This window comes from Cuculus canorus, chromosome 2 (assembly GCF_017976375.1).
Source record: "Cuculus canorus isolate bCucCan1 chromosome 2, bCucCan1.pri, whole genome shotgun sequence".
NCBI classification, from domain to species: domain Eukaryota; kingdom Metazoa; phylum Chordata; class Aves; order Cuculiformes; family Cuculidae; genus Cuculus; species Cuculus canorus.
This window is the reverse complement of record NC_071402.1, coordinates 117,751,253-117,771,022: the sequence shown is the minus strand read 5'-3', so window position 1 is coordinate 117,771,022 and position 19,770 is coordinate 117,751,253. Positions and strand designations below refer to the sequence as shown.

The 19,770-nt window shown below is 38.6% G+C and overlaps 1 protein-coding gene across 2 annotated transcripts in view; it reads left to right on the top strand.

The window, feature by feature from the left end:
• Window positions 1-19,770, top strand: part of OSBPL10 (oxysterol binding protein like 10) — a 116,653-nt gene that overhangs the window by 69,493 nt on the left and 27,390 nt on the right. For both annotated transcript variants that reach the window (XM_054060294.1, XM_054060295.1), the window contains exon 6: window positions 5,368-5,522. In XM_054060294.1, the coding sequence (XP_053916269.1) occupies window positions 5,368-5,522 (155 nt within the window). The remainder of the gene's footprint in view (window positions 1-5,367; window positions 5,523-19,770) is intronic.

The window sequence follows — 19,770 nt, the reverse complement described above, 5'->3', positions numbered from 1 at the left end:
TGGGCTAGGGAATTGGAAGGGAAAAAAAGGTCAAGGATTTTCTTACTGGCCAAGGATGTCACCTTGGGAGGACATGTCAAGTATTTGCCAGTCAGCATTAAGTGTCTTGTGACAAGCTTGAGTTCTTTCAGCATGCAGACCAGAAACAGGTGCCTTTTGAAATAAGAATCTGGAGAAGAAACTTTTGTCTTTGCTTCAAACTTGAGAACTTTTGGTGTTATGTTTTCTGCCTGTGTAGCCTTTGGCAGAAGAATAGAGACTATTTACAGCTGTGGTTAACAGCCTTCCTTCCCAAACTCTGAACAGAGCAAACATGAATGTTTATTTTAAAGTAGCTGTACCAGTTATGCTGTATTTTCAGTATGTTTTTCTCTTTCTGTGTGTTGGCAGACAGAATCCTGTCTTGTAGTAGCAGCCTGGACAGATAAATCCATTCTTTTAATCTATATTTCACATTAGCCATTCATTTACTGAATAAAGCATCTCCCTTAAAGGGATTCCCTCCTATATTTTTCTTCTTCTCACTTGCATGCTTTTCCAAAGTGTAAAACAGAATGTTTCTTTTTTTTCTGAGATTTTTTTTAAAAAAAACGAAACCCATACGCATCCTCACTATGAATTTTCCAAAGTTCATTTGAATGTTCAAATGTTGCTTATTTTGGCTTGGACTGAGGATGAGTCTAGAGTTGGGGGTGAGGGTGGACTTGAACTTTGTTTTAGCAGGCCCTCTCTTGGCTCCCTTTCAAAGAAAATAAATTGATAGGAAAGACAAAATCTAGATGCTTTCAGTTTGGTGACAGATGACAACTAGAGAGTCTGCAGCTGAGATGACAGGAGGAGAGAAAAATGAGCAGAGTTCCCTTTCTTGCTTAACAACCACACATGCACCCTGCTCCACTCTCCCATATTCTCCCAAATGCTTATGGGCAGGAAAGGGTGAGGAAAGAAGACGGGGAGAGCATATTGTTTGTTACTGGTGTAACTTACTAAATTTAGCATGGTCAGTCAGGTCTCCCTTAAGTGCATCATCACTAGACTTGCCTTTGTTGAGAATAAGCAAAACAATTTGCTCTTCTATCTAAATGCTAATGCATTATTCTGTCTACCTTCTTCTTTCATTGGAAAATAATGTTATTTTCTAGTCCCTGCACAGCATTAACAAATACAACGTTGTCTTTCTAGTTGGAAAAGCAGATGTGCAGCTGCCACTTGCTGCTGCTGGTACAGCCTGCTGTAGGCTTCAACAGAAAGACAGAACTGTCGCATCCATCCCCGGCAGGGAAGGAATTCAGCATCTAATCTTGGTCTTTCCTTGAGGCCTCCTATTGCATTGTTAAAGGATATTTGTTAGAGCATAGTTACAGTATATTGCAAGAGTTTTATTAATAGATGTTACCTTACAACTGTGCCAGGGAGAAAAAAAAAAGATTGCTCTTCTAGTCTATAAACCAAGAGAGGGCTTAAAAATAGAAATGTTTTTGTTACAGAATCGAGGTAGGTGTTAAGCATATTTGATGCATCAATTATTGTGCAAAAATGTATTTTGAAGGTGCATCAGGTAGGTAGAAAATCAGAACTAACAAAAGAAACTTGACAACTTAACTGAAAAATCTCTGTAGACCTCTTTGGGAAGAATTTCCCTCTCTCCTGCTGTGTGAACCTGCTTAAAGGAAACACATTTTCCCTGAGGGCATTTGTATGGGATACAACCTATTGTGCCCAGACAGACTGGGCTTTGTGAAGTGTAGCATTGCTGTAGGAAAAGAAGAATAGATTTTGTTTGGATGCTTTGCTTTTCTTATGTAGAAGTGTTCCCCTGTGCCTTGGTGGATTTGTCTGCTGCCTGTTCATCACAATGCAAATCGGTGTTGAGAGCAAGTGGGAAAGAAGCTCATTTTCGGGTGTTTTCTATAAGCACTCTAATTTTGTGTGTACATCTGCACTGAAATTCTAGAGGAATCAGGCTTGGGTTTTCAATCCTGGAACTACGGAACCAACAGTGTTCAAGTAGAAGAGATCTGGCTGATATTGCTATTTGTGTATTTGGTATGTCCTTTCTAATTTTTGTGTAATTTACTGCAGAAACAGATGTGTTGTTTAAATTAGCGTAGTGCTTTTCATAGTCTGAAAGCAAACAGTCAGGTGGCTGTGTAGCTGTGAATGCTTTTGTGTCATTTGTGACAGCCTTTCTGGCCAATTTCTTTAGAACTACGAAATGTATCAAAATAAGCTTTGAATTTACCCTTTTGTCAGCTGTCTTCAGGTATGACTGAGAACAGAGCAAACATCTGACTTAAGAACAAAACATGACAACAGTTTATTCTTATCCATCTCTGAAGAGAAACTTTCTCACAGTGTGTTTAGGTTTTATATGTTTGGTTTTTTGTTCTTGAAGTCTTTAGAAGAACAGGAATTGAACAAGTGATAGAAAATTTTGAGTGCCATGAAGCGGCAAAGATAGTAACTCCACTAGAGTGGATCACGTTGGCATTAGAGTGGCAGCTTAGTCTGCAGTGAGTGAATTAAAATAAAATAATTTCATTTGATATGGGACAGAGAACAATTACTGGTACAATTTTGTGGTAACAGTAATTTCTGCTAGTTCAGATCAGAACATTTTCAATGTATACCTGGTAATGTGAGAGAGGTAGGTGCCATGTTGTTTTGTCCTTTCACTTTCTGTATAGAGATTGTATTCTCATCTTAGTTGATTTTAAGATAATTTCTTATGAGTTACCTCTTCATACTTCGATTTTGCCTGAAAAGTAGGCTGTTATATTAGTTATAAGGCAACTCACTTGGGATAATATGAAAATGCTGCCATTTCAGTGTAAGGTTTGTAGATTAAAGACCATCAAATGTTCCTAGATGGCACTTCGAAATTAAGCGTTGAATTTTTTCAACTTACTCAGAGAGCTGACTTCTTATTTATTTAGGTTTCTGTGGCATATGACTAGTATCTTTTACTGCATATGTTTCTTCTGCAAATTAGTGTAGTTCCAGGCAGACAGAATTTAACAGAACAGTTTTTCCCATATGCAGAGGTGCTTTATCCTGGATATGAAGTCTTGTCATCCTATTGATGTTGGCTAGGTCATAAGGTGTTGTTAAGATCTGTTTAAAAATTGATTGACAGGATTTGTTGTTTTGTCCGGGTAGCACTGCCCTTGGGACTCATGGAAAAACATGCTCACGTAGTTCTAACAATTTCTATTTCTGCAAGAGAGTCTCTTTAAATGTATGGAGGAAGATGAAGTAAATAGTCTTTACAAATGGTGTGTTTGCACTGAAAAGGGGGTGCTGGTTGATAAGAAGCTCGACATGAGCCAGCAATGTGCATTTGCTGCCCAGGAGGCCAACTGTATCCTGGGCTGCATCAAAAGAAGCGTGGCCAGCAGGGTGAGGGAAGTGATTCTGGCCCTCTGTGCCTCTCTCATGAGACTCATGAGAGTATTGTGTCCAGTTCTGGAACTCCCAACGTAAGAAGGATATGGAACTGTTGGAACAGGTCCAGAGAAGGACCATGAAGATGATCAGAGGGCTTGAGCACCTCCCACACGAGGGCAAGCTGAGAGTTGTTCAGCCTGAAGAAGAGAAGGCTCCAAGGAGACTTTATAGCAGCATTCCAGTACCTCAAGGCGGGCTACAAGAAAGTTAGGGAGGGACTTTTTACCATGGCATGTAGTGATAGGATGAGGGGGAATGGCTTTAAATTGAGAGGGGGATGATGTAGATTAGATATTAGGATGAAATTCTTCATGATGAGGGTGGAGAGGCACTGGCACAAGTTGCCCAGGGAAGTTGTGGATGCCTCATCCCTGGAAGTGTTCAAGGCCAGGTTGGATGAGGCTTTGAGCAGCCTGGTCTGGTGGGAGGTGTTGGAATTGGATGGTCTTTAAGGTCCCTTCCAACCCAAATCATTCTATGATTCTGTTGTAAGTGACGGGGGAGTAAATGTTCACTCTTAAATTTCCCCTGAAGTGAGTTTTTTATTCAAGGGTGAGCTTTTTCTTGTGTTCAGTTACAGAAATAAGGTTTATAAAAAAACAATTTTAATTAAAAAAAAAAAACCTGTTTACAGTGAAGACCAAATAGATTGCATGTACAGAGAGAAAATGGATAGGCTCAAAGAGTTGGGCTTTTTTTAACCTGGAGGAGGCTCTGAGGAGACATTATAGCAGCCTTCCAGTACTCAAAGGCAGCTACAGGAAAGCTGGGCAGGGACTCATTATCAGGGAGTGCAGGGATAGGACGAAGGGTAACAGTTTTAAGCTGAAAGAGGGGAGATTTAGGTTAGATATTAGGAAGAATTTTTTTTTTTATTATTATGAAATTGATGAGGCAGTGGAACAGCCTGCCCAGAGAAGTCATTGATGCTCCATCCCTGGAGCTGTTCAAGGCAAGGTTGGATGAGGCTATAAGCAGCCTGAGCCAGTGGAAAGTGTCCCTCTGTGGTCCTTTCCAACCCAAACCATTCTGTGATAGCCCAAAGAAATGAACAGATGACTTATTTTCAAATATTGGCATAAACTGAAGTCAGTTAATTTTTTTTCAGTCACTCTTTAATAGGGAAATAACAGCAATACAATAGTCACCTGTTTGACAGGGAGAGATGAAATTGTTTGAGATTTATTACTGCAAAGAGAAAAAAGCATAACTGTGCTCTATAAAACTGATTATTCAATAGTGAAACAATTTTGTTTTAACTTATTAATATAATAGTGCACAGCATTATCTCACCAGATCAAACCATTTACTTTAATTAGGAGGTAACCTCAAGTGATACAGAGAAGAGAAATTGCATGTTCTCTAATCTACTTCATTTTGATTTGGGTCATCTGAAAAAATTGTCAGTGATGAGAGGAGGAGATCCTCCCTGTGGCACTAACATTTTTTCATATACATTTTATTGTAATGACAGAAGAGCTGAGGTTTTCTTATCAATATCTCTGCAATTTATAGCAGTGTGATTAATAGCTGAAATTTGAGCTAAGGGCTGCTAATTTGAATGTTGATAACTATGTTTTAGAGCAGTGAGGGAGGAACAACTGTGTAGTCACCTTAGCTGATTATTCTTTTCGTCTTGGCATCCTTGAATACTGGCCCATCCTGGAAATCAGGTGCCCCCAGAAGTAAGAGTTGCTCTGATGTCTATTTCTATTAAATAATTTAAAAATCTTTCTTCACTGAATTTTAAAACAATCACAGATAAATTGGCATAGAAGATGCTAAGAGTATTTTTGTTAATGTAAAACTGCATGGAAGCAGAGAAGAGGTAGTATTTAGTTTATATTAGTAGAATGATGACATAAATGGAAGAAATCTGTAATGTGTTTCTTGTAAGTTGACACCAATTTTCTACTTCAGAAGGTATCCTGGGATGGTCTGGGCCTAAGTCACACTCCACAGAGCAACTGAAAAATGGTGCCCTCAGCTCCTTGTCATCTGCCAGTGCCAACATTACATGGGCAATAGTACCATCTGCAGCCCAGGATGGACAAGCACTACAACCAAATACAGAGGTAAGCACGCTAGATCTCTCTAGGCCATTTCTCTTGTATCTGAGACTTGGCATTGATTAGATGTGAGCCATGTATGACAGTGGATGCTTTTACTAATTAGTTATTGTACTTTTCTCTTTGTCCTACACTGTTTGTTTGAAATTAGTTGTGAAAATGTTTCATGCAGAAGTGCACTCCAAAACTAGAAAAATACTGTTGCAGTGTTGCTGTGTGCTTTTGCTTCTCTGTGTTGTTTTGGACAGAGACGGCGGGCTATGGCAAGTGTACATCTCTTTTTTAGTTGTAAAAGCATTTAACAGACTGTAAGAACACACTTCTATCTTCTGTCTGTTTGTTTTGAAAAAAACAGCTTTGAAAAAGCCGTTTGTTTTTTGTGCTGGTTTGAGAAAGACAGGAGACATTAGGACCACAACTATTCCTTGCTACTTGTTCTTCTGTTTGCTGTTTGCTCCTGGGTGTCTCTTGAGTTTGGCTGACTATGCTTTGAGTTGCAAAACTATTTTCAGACCGCTTTTCCTGTTAAGTGATTATGGGCAGAAGTTGTCCAAACCATCCTGCACCAGCCTGTTGATTTGTGCTTTTGTGGCATTTACTTGGTAAAGGGCAGTTCTGACGCATCGGCTCTTTGAGGAGACTCACAGCTGCGTGTCAGGCATCTCATACACTGAAAGGCTCTCACCATGCCAAACTTCTCCAGCTTCTACTGTCTGCTTCGGTTACCGGTGCTGCCCACCAAGAAAACGCTTCACACTGGGACCCCACAGATTGTAGGGCACCTGGAGCACGTGAGACCTGGAGAACTGGGAAGAAGTTTTTGAGAGAGCTGAAGAAACCTTTTCTACTAGTGAATGCTCTTTGGCAATTGGAATGGCATAAATTAAATTATATTGCTTTTAACAAAATGTGTAATGGCTGGGGACATCAATAAAGCTGTTTGTTTTTCCAGTTCTTTTGTAGTATCTTGAATTGAATATAGTTCACAAAATCCAAGGTTAAACCATATATTTATTTTAATATTATGTGTTACTTTGGTCCTCTTCCAGATCTTCTCTTAGAAAGTAATTTCAAATTGTGTTACTCCTAGTGTCTATTAATCACGAAGTTTAAATTACCTGTAATTGCTTTTTATTAGGAAGTTGTGTAATTTCTTTACCACGTAAGCCAACTGCAGTTCTTATAGTGTCTTGAGACAAGAGGCTATTTAAGAATCTTGTTTCGAGAGTTACTACCTTACTCACTGATACGCTGCAAATTGTTTCATTAGATTTTTTTAGATGTTTTTATTCTTGACCACCTGGTAAAGCCAAATGGGATGTGGAAGCATGGGCTTTGCAGCAAGCACATAAAGAGCAGCAGCTGATTTAACTCATCTCAGGGAATCATTTTGCAGTTGAGTTGAGCCATTTATGACTTACTTTAAATGACAGTATTTTTTAGAAGTCCGGTCTCCTCTCCTTCACTTGCTGATGAGAGATACTGAGTTGTGTGTGTGGCTTGAGATGCTGCTTTGCTCACAGAACTCATGATTTATTGAGAAGTGAGTACCCTTGAAGAGATGCATATGAGCAAGGGAGCACAGAACTGTTTATAGTACAGAATCCTCAGTGCCTTGTGGGTAGTCTTCCTGAAATCAGCTGCCTGCTTTTGGAAGTCTTGGGGTGTTAGCCCTTTAAAAAGGAAAAAGAAGCTTAAAATAATAAAAAAAAAAATTATTTAAGTTATAAAAAGCTCATCTGAAGATGAATTTTTGGCAGGAACAGTAAATGGAGGTTTGTGGATTGGTAGAACAACAAGAAGGAGCTGGACTCATGTATAATTTTTACTATGGTAGTACCGTTTATTAAGCAGAAATTTGGTTTTGCGCTGGGAGAGTGGCCCAAATCAGGATTAATTCTTGGAAGCTCTTTCCAAACCTGCATCTTCCCTTCCACCAAGTGCTTGTGTGCTTCAGGTTGTCTGAGATTGGTACTGTTGGCTTACAATTTGAAGCGTCCTTTTAAATGTAGCTGATCAGTTTTTCAGTTTTGGTAGTTTTGATCAAGATTTCAGTGTCCCAGTGAAAGGTTGAAGCACAAAACCTGATTTGTGGAAGAGGTGAGCAGTTAAATCTATCGTAAGTTGGAGGTTTTGTGTTTTCATATTCATCGTTCATGCTCTGATACAGAGGCTACACCTTGGCTGCTGTGGTCAGATCCTTTTCTGGGGGAGGAGGTGAGGTTCTCCCAGAGTGCTGCCAGTTCTGTCCACCTGAGAAAAGTGTCAAACAGGAAGCTGGAGCTGCTTCTTGTTGTGACTGGAGAAAGGAGGGTGAGAGAACAGGCTTTGGAGAAGAGAAAAATTGTTAGAGCAACATAACTATTACCATGCTGAGGATGCTCTCCAAGCTTGGCAGTCACTCAGGAGACGGAGTGTGACAGCCCCCAGTTATCAAAGGTGTTTGACTTAACACACTTTCATAATTCTGTGTGCGGGATATAAGCATATTTTTAAATGTATTCTGACCTGTTTTGTGTCCAAGGCAGGAGCCTAGGTTTGGCACTAAATAACCAGTTCATTTTCAAAGGTATAAAAGCACTGACTGTGCGAATTACTTACTACATGTAATTATATATAAAAGCAAATGCAAATCATCTCACTCGTTTTGTAGTCTAGGTACGTTGCTGTTAATAACTTGTGGCATCAGCAGAGAATGAGAAAATGCATCTAGATTTCATGTTTGACAAATTTTTGGCATTGAACACCCTGATTTCTTTATTTATCTGGTAGCTTCTTTTAGATGCAGAAGAAAAGAGGAATCCACAAATATTGTTTTGATGAAGATTATTTCTCCTAATGATTTTCTTTTCAAAAGCCCAAGCTAAACACTAGATGATCCTTATTTCTCAAGAAGTTGGTCATATATTAAGGGGGCTCAGCTTTCATAATATGCCTGCCAAAAGAAGTAAGACTTACATTTACAGAAGTTATGAGGAAAGAGTGTTGCTTTCTCTATCAGTGCTATCAAAATTAATTCCAATTTCTCCTCTGACTGGGCCTTTTTTTATTTAAAAAAAAAAAATCTGTGCTTTTTATGATGTAATCTCATACCTCTTAGAAGCTATACCCCAAAGGAACGGGAGAAAGCTTTTTGGCCAACGCTCAGCATAATACGCACCGACCAAACAAATTGTGAATTGACCTGTAGTCTGAAATAGAAAAAGCCATTAAATAACTACCCTTGAGGAACAACCGACTCAGCCAGTTATATTAAAGAATGTTATTTATAAGGAAAAAAGAGAATTTTAGGTACATGGATCAGCAGTGATTTAAAAAAGAAAACGCTGATATCTATTATGTTGGAGGAAGGGATGACTGCTGAGGAATTTTTCCCGGATAGAAGCCTGCCAGTGGCAGCAGTTTCCTGGCAACATGGCCAAGTGACTGAGTGTGTTTAGTGATAGCTGTGTTAATTCTCAGCACAGCATGGAGACAGTTTGCAGCAGTGTATTAAGCAACATCATTAACAAACCAATGACTTGTTCTCTGCCGGGTTATTTTACATGTTTATGAAGAAACATGGATCTTTGTAATTCTCCTCTGGAATAGCAAGGCTCATTTGGTCCAATTTTCTTTGAATACTTAAGCATTCTTGAGGGATATAGTAAGTTCTGGAGATGAGTTTTGATGCTGTAGATTACTAAAGTGACACTTTTCTTTTTGGTCTGTCACACTGTTGTGTGAAACAATGCAGAGTTTCTCCCTTGGTGAAATAATTCTAAAACCTAAAGAAGAATCTAAATATTCTTCTATTTAGATAATGGGTTGGTGTTTACTGGCTTTTGTTATTCACGATGCTCTTGCTTCCAGATGCAGGGACACAATTTGAGATATTGCTTAAACTATTTCAGAACATACAGGATTTTGTTGCAGAGATTATTTTCTTGTGTATTCCTTACGTACTATAGCATGTCCTTTCTTCATGTTACTGCTTCGTCTTCCCAGATGAGTTTTCTTTAAAGGGCTGTGATATAGGACAGCATGAAGTGAAAGCCTGTTATCTTCACTGAAAGAACTAACCCCTGACAGTGAAAAGCTGGATCAAGCACCTTTGTCTTTTATTTTTCATACTTTTCTTCTTGGTGTAAGCCTCCAAGTTTTAGTTAATTTCCTTTTTTTGATTTTTTTGGTCTGTCCACCTAAAACATCAAGTGGAAGCAGGGAAAAAGGGGCTGAGCTGAACAGACTGTTTTCTGTCTGGTGTGAGATGACGTAAAATACTTTTGTGCATCCCCTAGGGAACCACTTTGGACTTTTTGGCGTAAGCTATGTTATAATTTCAAGGTATTATCTAGGGTTTTCACTTTGAAGCAGAATAGGACAAATCTGATATGGAATATGCTGGAATATACTCTTCAGAGCTGTGATATGAACGGGGTCTGTGTCCAGTTGGAAGTAAATGGGACCCTGCTTCCTTCATTTAAGGGTTTGTAATTTTGAAATTCCTTTCAAAAAAATGCTGAAGTTGATTAGTTTTAAAATATTAAATCTCACAGTAAATTCAGTTATAATAAACTTGATGCCTAAGTAGAATGAAGGTATGAATTAATTCCCTGTGTGAGCCATTGTTCCCGTTCACCTAATTGTCATTTTGGGTGTCAGAATTCCCCTTCTGAGCTGACAAAATGTAACTGCAGGCCAAATGCTTCTCCTGGCAGCCAAACAGAAATAGACTGTTCTTATGCAGGACCTGAGAGAGAAGGAATAATTTTCTTTTGATCTAATAGTTAAGACTTATAAGAAAAATCATCTGTGAATTAGCTCTCCACGTGATTTTTATGCCGTAAAATGCCCTGCCAGCTGATTCTTCCCCTTCTTTGGATGTGGTATCTGTGCAGTCTCTCTGCTTTCCTGTCCCTAACTTTCCCTTGCTGGTCTGCATGAGGAGCTGTACGCATACTCCATATTGAAGTGTCTTTTTAATAGGATTGAAGTTTTAGCTCTGTAGGATTGAAGCTTTAGCTCTGATTATCTAACTGCTAAACCAGGTTTTAATTGTGATAGTGATTGCAAGGGCAGTCAAGTCTAGGTCATTAAAGATATTTTGGTCCCCTAGTTGACCCGAACCTTGATGTTTTCAACCGTAAGAAGGAACTGCTCTATTTACATGAGGTACTGAGTTGGTTAGTTCTTAATTTTAAAAGGTTATGTGTTTTTGTTCAGTTTGTGATGATATTTCATCATTTAGAGAGGATGCAATAGTCTTTAGAGCTATTACAGAGTGTGTTACAGGTGCTAACAAATAATTTTGAAAGAGCTCCTGCAATTTTGGAAACTAAGGTAAATACAAGAAATGATTGCTAATTCAGTCTTACCTTTTCTTTATGTATCTGTGTCTCAGCAGATTTGCCCAGGACTGTGGATTGTTTCCTAATGTAAATTTTTCCTAGTATTTCCTAGTTCCATTTTGTACTTGACATAAATGTGTGTGGTTGATATTGGGAGATCAGCTTAGCCATGAACATGCCGTGTTAGTGACAAGTGCAGTAACAGGAAGAGAACAGATCAGGGTGGGAAAGTAACATTTGGAATATTACAGAGTCTCTTTTCACTGTTTAGTACAGACATTACAGGATTTCTGAATGTGCTCTGCTTTTTGCCTTCTGCATGATTAAATATTTTTTGGGCTGGAGAGCACAGTAAATGGCTTGTAATGACTTGGATAGATAAATTAATCTCTAGGCAAACATGGTATCAGTTAATCCATTCACTAACAGACCATCTAAAAAATGAAATCTGAGATAATCAGTTGAAGATATATTTAAGGATAATCAAGGGAAGGTATATTTAAGGATTAAATGCACAATTACACTAAAAGTAGAATTAAATGACCCAAAGCCTGCTACAGCAGCACTGATAGATAGTCTAGCTAATTTTGATTTTACTTTTTTGCTAGCTTTCTAGAATAGTTACTGTGCCAGCAAACCATCTCTAGTAAAACTTTTTATGCAAATAATTAATAAAAAATAATCTCCAGCCAAATCCACTGCATTTTGTTGAGTCACTCCTACCTCCAAAATACATGTATTCCAGCTGCTATCTATATATTTGAGAGTAATGTGCTACTTAAAATAAAAATGTGAAGCTTTGTACAAAATTTGCATCTAATTTGAATAAGCATGAAGCTCTGATCATGTGGCATTCCATAATTACTAGTGAAATTAAGTGAAAACTAATCATTGGAATGTAAAGAACTTGGGTTCCCTTGCAGTAAGGCTTAAAAATTGAGTTCATTGTAATGGATCAATTGCTTTCTCTGTTCATTATAAAAAGTGTGCCCTCTGCAAAATGAACTCTGAAGCCAATGTTAATTTTATTTCAGGGTTGTGCGCTAATTGATTTTTGGTGTGCCAATCGATTTGCTTTGTGCTGTCAGTTCTGTTTCTTAATATATTTATATATGTGGGTTTGGCAATACTGCCCATTAGTAAGCTTACCCATCTCATTAAGACTGTCAATAACTTAGTTAGACTTCTACAATGATTATTTGTCTCAGGTTGGAATTGCTTTATCTTGCTTAGTGAAGCATCATCCAAACTGGCTTCAGCTGTTGCACCTGATCTTACTAGGAAAAAAAAAGGGTTTTCTGCTTGTGGTGATGAATTATAGTAATTCTTTTCTTGAAAAGCCTTGAATGTGGTAACAGCTGGGCTGAAAATATTTAATTAGAAAACTTTGTCTCAGAGGAGGAGCTGGAAGGAGATGACTCTTACACATTATAGTGTAGAGAGGCTGCACAGTCGTCTTCGTAGTCTGAGATGGACCAAGAGACTAAGGACAGACCTTAGAAGATTTTCAAGCAGAGAGTTCCACTGGTCTCAAGAAGTTAGCTGTATAGAAGATGACAGTTTCTAGGCTCAATTTGTTTCACATGTACATTTAATAGTCTCCTTGTATAACATATAATGATTTTTTATTTCTTTTGAAAGACTTAAGCCTGTCTTTTTATTTTGTATGTGTGTGGCAGCAATTAGAATGTGTACAGTGGAAGGGAAAACAAATTGCAGGAAGAGTCAGCATGGCTTTATAAGTGTATTGCCTTGAGAAATGATATTTAAGACTGCTTCTATTAACATGTCTTTACCATTTATCTTCTCTTATAAATATGCTGACATGTGATGTTGCATACAATAAACAGCACTGTGAGAAGTGGATTTACATATAGATTAGTACTGCAAGACCGGATCATTGTAAAGGTTAAATTTGTAGTTGTCCGTCTTTTCATGCCTTCTCTGCGTGTGTTAATGGATGGTATATTTTTGACTAACGTGGTCACATTTTTCAGCCATAAATTTACTTAGCTGGCATACAAAGTGACATAGAAGAGAATTACAGCTGGCTGAATGACTTCAGTTCTGTTACTTCCTAAGTTTTCCGTTACTGGGTGTTAAAAGCAGAATCGTCATGGAGTCACAGACTACTCCAGGTTGGAAGGGACCTCCAGATGTCCTGCAGCTCAACACTGTGGTCCAAGCAGAGCTAATTAGGTTGGCTTGCTCAGGGTCATGTCCAATCAAGTCTTGAACACCTTCATCAGTGGAGATCCCACAACTTCTCTGCACAAACTCTTGCAGTTTCTGTAGGACTTTTTATCAATGGGAGCAAAGGTTCATTTGAGTATGATGCCTTTCTTTGTCAATGTGCTCTACTGTTTGGTGAGTGACTAAAATTGCCTGCTGGCTCTGTTACCAAAAAGTGTTTGTCTTTCCCTTCTTTGTGGGAACATGAGACAAGTTGCTCCTAGTTCTTCAGGTTTCTCCCTAAGAATCTCATTCTAGAGAAGATATCTATTAATACAGGGGGAAGTCCAGAGGGTATAGCATTCTGCCATACTTTCCTCCACCTAAGTCTCCATCACCAACCTGCAGCTCAGTGCAATCTTTTGTCTTTAGCTCCTCGCAGTCTCTGAACTCTTACATGGCCAGTGGTGGGAATCTGTCCTGCTGCACCGACTGGTTTGTAAGCTTGTTAATTCTCAGTAACTTATTTTGTATAGTGTTGGATGCTGTATTTATAGCTTGCTTTTAAGAGCTTGATTCTCAAAACAAGACTGAATAGCTTTCTGTTCTTCATTACTATCTATATTTCATTTGGAATAAGTTTTGTTAAAATTGTTTGTGATGTGATATGATATTTCTCATGGTTTTAGGTTAGCATGAAATTTACTGTTGTGAATTATGCTAGCTTTTAAGGTTTTTGCTTCAATTTAGGACAAGTCCGTGGGGCTTTTCTCTTTGCACATTTTTTTTGTAGTCTCATGTTGCTGTTCCTTTCTGATGATACCACTGATGAAAAATATTTATTCCCAGTTCTTACAGAATTTATGCATTACTGTAAAGCCTTCTTATGTTTTAGGATTCAGATTGAACAGCGCTGTACTTCGGTAGCTCTCATTTCACGAAAGATGGTCTCAAGATATGTGGACTGGTGCTGGTATTTAATCTTTTCTTGTGGAGCCTGTGGTTGCATATTAGCTGCTTCTCGGCTGATTTTCAGGACTGATTACCTTAGGTTTTATGAAAATCAAAATTTGCGAGAGGAGTTGTCTTATGAAGGAGATATGAACATATAGAGAAAAAGTTGTCCAACAAGCGTAGTTTGGTGTGTAACAGGATTGCAATGCTGTCAGGAACCCAAATGAGGATCTCTTTTTAAAAGGATGTTAAGTCATTGATTGATTCCTTATTCTTAATCACTTTGATGGTTGGTTTCTGATATTTTCTCTGAAGACTCACACAGGCTATACTGCAACATAAACATAGACGCCCTTTGTTTCTTGTTACATACATATTTTCCTACTCTTTAAACAACAAACCAACACTGTTCTTCTTAAATCTTTTATGTTATCTGGTCCTCATCACTGCTATATTGTCATGTTTATGCCTAAATATGGTCACAGGTCAGAGTTAAACATATCTACAGTGTAGGAAGAGCTTTCTGAGCTTATTCTTTAAGGATGAAAAGACTTCTGTTCCCAGAGATACTACTGCAACATATTAACAAAAAAGCAAAGTAGCGAATATCCAGATAATGTGCTTGCCTCCTATGCCCGGCAGATTTGTTTTGTTGGGAGGGAAGAAGATTGCAGACCTATTTCTCACCTAAGATACAGCTTTTGTGATTATTTTCTTTGCTTGCATCATCTATATATCAGCCTGTCTATATTTACAAAGTATTAGTATCAAAATGCATTCCTACATTGCTTGCTTGCTTGCTTTGCAGTGAAGGGAAGATCCCCTAAAGAGAGCTGGGTATTACTTGATTCAGTAGATGACTCTCCTATTATGCACTCTATCCAATTAATCTTGTGTGATAGACAGATTGCTCACACTGCCACACTTTGATCCTTGCACTTGTCTGTAGCTGGGGGGATTTTCTGAACATCTAGTGTGCTCAGCATAATCAATTAAAAGAACTCAAACAAGAAGCTATTATATACATATTAAAAAAAAAATTATCCATACACAGAAAAAATGAGGTCGTTGATAGTTCTAGTTGGAAGAAATTTATTTTCTCTGGAGACCTGAATTAACAAATACAAATAACAAATTTGGTAAGAAATTAATGTGTGAGCATCTTGACATCTTTTCCCCATGCAAGGTTTTTCTACCAAATATTCTATAGTGTGACCTATCAGTGATGAACAACGTATTCAGGACTGCATAAAACCTTTGGTCTTGCGCTCTCACACCCCAAACCCAAATGCAGCAGATAGGCATATCTATCTGGATAGATAAATATGTACCAAGAAAAATAATCAATAGTTTAAGGTAAGTAGAAAATCTACTTGTCGCGCCATTTCCCCTTCATCCAGATGTTTGAAGGAGAAACTATCTTGCTGGTTGGATCTGTATGTAGATGACAGTAGCAAAGCAAAAAGATTTTTTGCTTGCCATAGTGGTGGTGTGTAAATAAATTAACGTGCTCACTTTTTAATTGTAATATTCATCCCGTTTGATTGTCATCATCTGTTAATTGTTTTGGTATTTTGAAAGTGATCTTAAATTTAAATTTTTATTCATCATTGTTATATATAAGCCGTAATGGATTCAATGCTAGGAAAATGTGGTTGTAGGTGTGTTTGGGTTTTGTTGGGATAGGGGTTGGGTTCCCCCTTGAGGTGGTGACTTTTTTCAAAATAATGCTATGGCAAACATTTCCTCAGCAATTAAAACAAAAGGTACTGACAACGGCAGTATGAAATAATCAAAGTAGATGAAGAAAATCAGGTGAGCTGAACCACCTATTTTGCTAACTTTGAGAAAACTTTTTTTCATGATGAAATTGAGATGTATAGGAGGATGGAGTAAGTTTTGCTTTTGAAATTCTCCTTGTAAGCTGTGCTTTGGTTCTGAGCTCATTACGTCTCTTTTAAGACAAATCAAACCTTGAACACCGAGGAACATAGGTTTCCAGGTGCTCACATTACAATGAGTGCATGGAATGTTGGTGTGTTTGAGGTTTTATCTTTGATTTGTTCGTCCTTGATGAGCCACAGGGCTACCAGGAACTGAGCATAAATAAAGACTGCAGTATGATGGAAGCCAGCACTTAAGCAATGACCTGAGTTGATTCTACCACTGGTTTTCCAACCTTATTTTTTTTTTTACCCCTTCCTCTGCCTACATGATGTAATGGTGTGGTGGTAAATGCTAAGAAGAGTATTTTTTATATTCTTTTATTCAAACTGTTCCTGATGAGTAGAAGAGCTTAAAGAAGGAGATACAGGAGCTTGTTGTGTATAAAAAGAAGTGTTGCTACTTTACTTAAAGCTTAAAGTTGCTAATCTGTAAAGGACAGTGCATTTGGAAGTTAGAAAAGTACATGGATGATGATGATTTCAGTCTTTACAGTGAGTTTGAATTAAATATATTTGACTTTTTCTTGTTTCAAGATTTGGGTTGAAGTAAAATGAAATTTTCTGTTTTGTTTCTATTATATTAATTTCAGTTTTCTGCATGGGAATTACTCCTCCTCCTTTCACAGTATTCTAACATACTAGTCTGTAAAAATAGGTTAAGTACAACTTACTGGACAAACTACATCTGAGATTCAAATAACTGCTAATGAGTGATAGGTATAGTTGCATGTTTTTCTGTCAGCTGCATGCCACAGCTGTTAGTAAATGCAATTAAATATTTTGAAGGTGTGCATGCTGGAAGGAGAAAAGACAGAGTGATGCATGCGAGTTAGTGCAGTTCTGTCAGTTCTGATACAGTGACAAGCACTGCAAGAAGCTAACAGCTCATTATGTATTACTACTTTTGGTGTATTATTGCTGTATGTACTTTACAAAGAGAACTCTAATTTTAGTATCAAGGCTGGTGAAAATCATGGGTTGAATTTATCACACTAGTGTAAATGTGCTAAAGCTCTCTGACCTTACAGAGTTATATTTAATCTTACACCCACAGAAAACCTGTTTGCAAGCTCTGAAGTTACACAAGTGCAAATGTAAATGGAGCTTGCAAACCTATATCATTAACGAGGGGAATCTGAAAATCAAACTGAACCCTTTGGCTTTTATGTGCACTAGAACTAATTGTAATTAGATGACTCTACAGAAAATATCATAATCCTTGCCTAGTCTGAAAATGCTAATTCTATTTAATGTTGCTTCTGAACAACCCCTGCAAGTAATTTATTCCATCATTCTCTCAATGCACTTAAGGACTGCTTCTCTTGGAATATTATTAAATGATTCCTTCGTATCTGGATGTTTTAAGTACCTAAGATTCATCCTCTTGCTCCTGACTGCAGACCTTTTTGTACTACATAACAACTTTTTCTTGCATTAATGGAAGTTCTTATGGTATTTTGGTGTAATTATATGGAGAATTGCCTTATAAGTTCTATAAGTCCTCAGTGTGTCCCTCTCAGATACAGATGGTCTCTGCTTGTTACTATGATGGAGAAAAAGCTGAGTTACACAATGCCTTCTTTTTGCCTCAGCTTTTACTGGTGAATCAGCCTTCAGGAATCCCAGGCCTCTGAGATCACAGGGAAAGTCTGGAGGAAGACTTTAGGCAGCACTTAAACAGCACATGCATAATTGTGTGGGGCCTGATGGGGTGCACCTGTGAGCTTGGATGGAGTTGACCGATGTCATTGCAAGGCCACCATCTGTTGTTTGTTAAAGAGTCATGGAGTTTGGGAGATGTTAATGAAGACTGGAAGAAAGTAAATGGTCACTCCTGTCTCCCAGAAGGGCAAGAAGGAACATCTGGGGAGCTGCAGGCTGGTCAGCCACTCTTCAATCCCTACAAAGGTGATGGAGCCACTAACCCAAGCCATTTCCAAACATATGAAGGAGTAATCAGCATGGATTTACAAAGAGATGGCCCTCTACAAAGAAGTGACTGGGTTGATGCATGTGGGTAGAGCAGTGGATGTTGTTTGCCTTGACCTTGGTAAGGGTTTTGACCCTGTCTCCTGTAACATTGTTGTAGACTAGCTGGCAGAGTATGGATTAGATAAGGGGGCAGTGAGGTGGATCAAAAGCTATATGAATGGCTGGGCCCCGAGGGTTGTGGAACAAGGTCCCTCGAGGCCAGTCACTAGCGATATACCCCAGGGGCCAATACTGAGGCCAGTACTGTTCGATGTCTCGATTAATGACCTGGACAATGGAGCAGAATGTACCCTTGGCAAGTTTGTAGATGATAAAAAGCTTGCTAAGTGACTGGTGAGCTAGAAGGTTGTGTTGCCGTGGAGAGGGACCTTGACAGGCTGGATAGAGATGAATCTCATCCAGTTGAATACAGGGCTGTGCATCTGGGGATATCTGAGGGTTAAGCCCCTGCAGCGCTACAGGCTTGGGGCTAAGTGGTTGGAAAAGTGGCTGGAAAGCAATTCTGCAGTTCTTCCTTCTTGAGATCTTGGTAGACAACAAGCTGACCATGAGCCAGCAATGCACTGTTGTGGTTAAGGTCTGGGTAGCCAGTGGGTTGAGATCCTCCCCTTCTACTTGGCACAGGTATGTCCACATCTGTGATTTTTTTTCACAGTTGTGGGCACCCCATTACAAGAGAGAAATGGACTCTTTGGGAATCCAGCACAGATCCACAAAGATAGTGACTGTTCTGGAGCATCTTTTGCATAAGGAGAGACTGAAAGTTGGGACTTTCAGTTCAGCCTGGAGAAGAGAAGGCTTGGGAGGATCTTATCAGTATATATAAATACCTGATGAGAGGGAGTGAAGAACAGGGAGCCAGAGTCTTCTCGGTGGTGCTCAGTGACAAGAGGCAATGGGCATATGAAAGTTAATCTGAAGATCAGAAACCACTTTTTTTCTGTGAAGGTATTCGAACTCTGAAAATGCTCTCAGGTTGCCTAGAGAGGTTGTGGAGTCACTGTCCTTGGACACAGTCAAACCCTAACTGGACACAGTCCTGGGCAACCAGCTTTAGGTGTCCTTGCATGAGCAAGGTGCAGGACAAGAGGTCCATTCCAACCTAAATGATACTGTGATTTTGTACGTTCCTTTCTCTCCCTCATACCAAATAAACAAGATGAGAACCATGTGATGCTTGACAGTATTGTTGCATGATATGGTTTGTGAACTATGTTGGAAAACTAAGCTCTGAGCCTTGTAACTCAGCTAATTATCTAAAAATAATTTGCAACATAACAGTTAATTTTGACAATTAACTTGTGGAAAAGGCTTTAGAAGAGCAGAGTCAAGTTTACTCTTTGACTGAAAGATAGCTTTCAACTCCATGATTCTATCTCAGGCTTGCAGAAGTGTCTTTTTCCTGAAGACATTTTGTTAAAACGCAGGATGTTTCTTTCAGAAACAATTTCTTTCCCTTACAGGTTTTATCTGTTGAAAAAGAATTGGCATGTTTTCTGATGAAGACTGCAAACTAAAACATCCCTTTCATAGCCCAGCAGATGACCTCTAAATTAATCAATCCCAGTTCTAATGAAGTGACCTGTTTAAAATAAATCTCTGCTAGTGTGTGTTTTCACGTCTTTGGCCTTTAAACTTTGATGTGAATCCCTTAATGGGATTTCCAGAAATTATCTGTTGTTTTACGTTCAGATTTTCCTGAAAAATCCTGGTGATTCGGCCCAGTATTGGAAACTCATTTTAAGTGCTTGTTTGAAACTGGTTCAGTTTTTGATCCTCAGGGTTAGCACCGAAGCTGAGCTGTTCGTTCCCAGGCTGAGCTGCACACAGCTCGATCGTTTTTTATATTATGCTCTGACC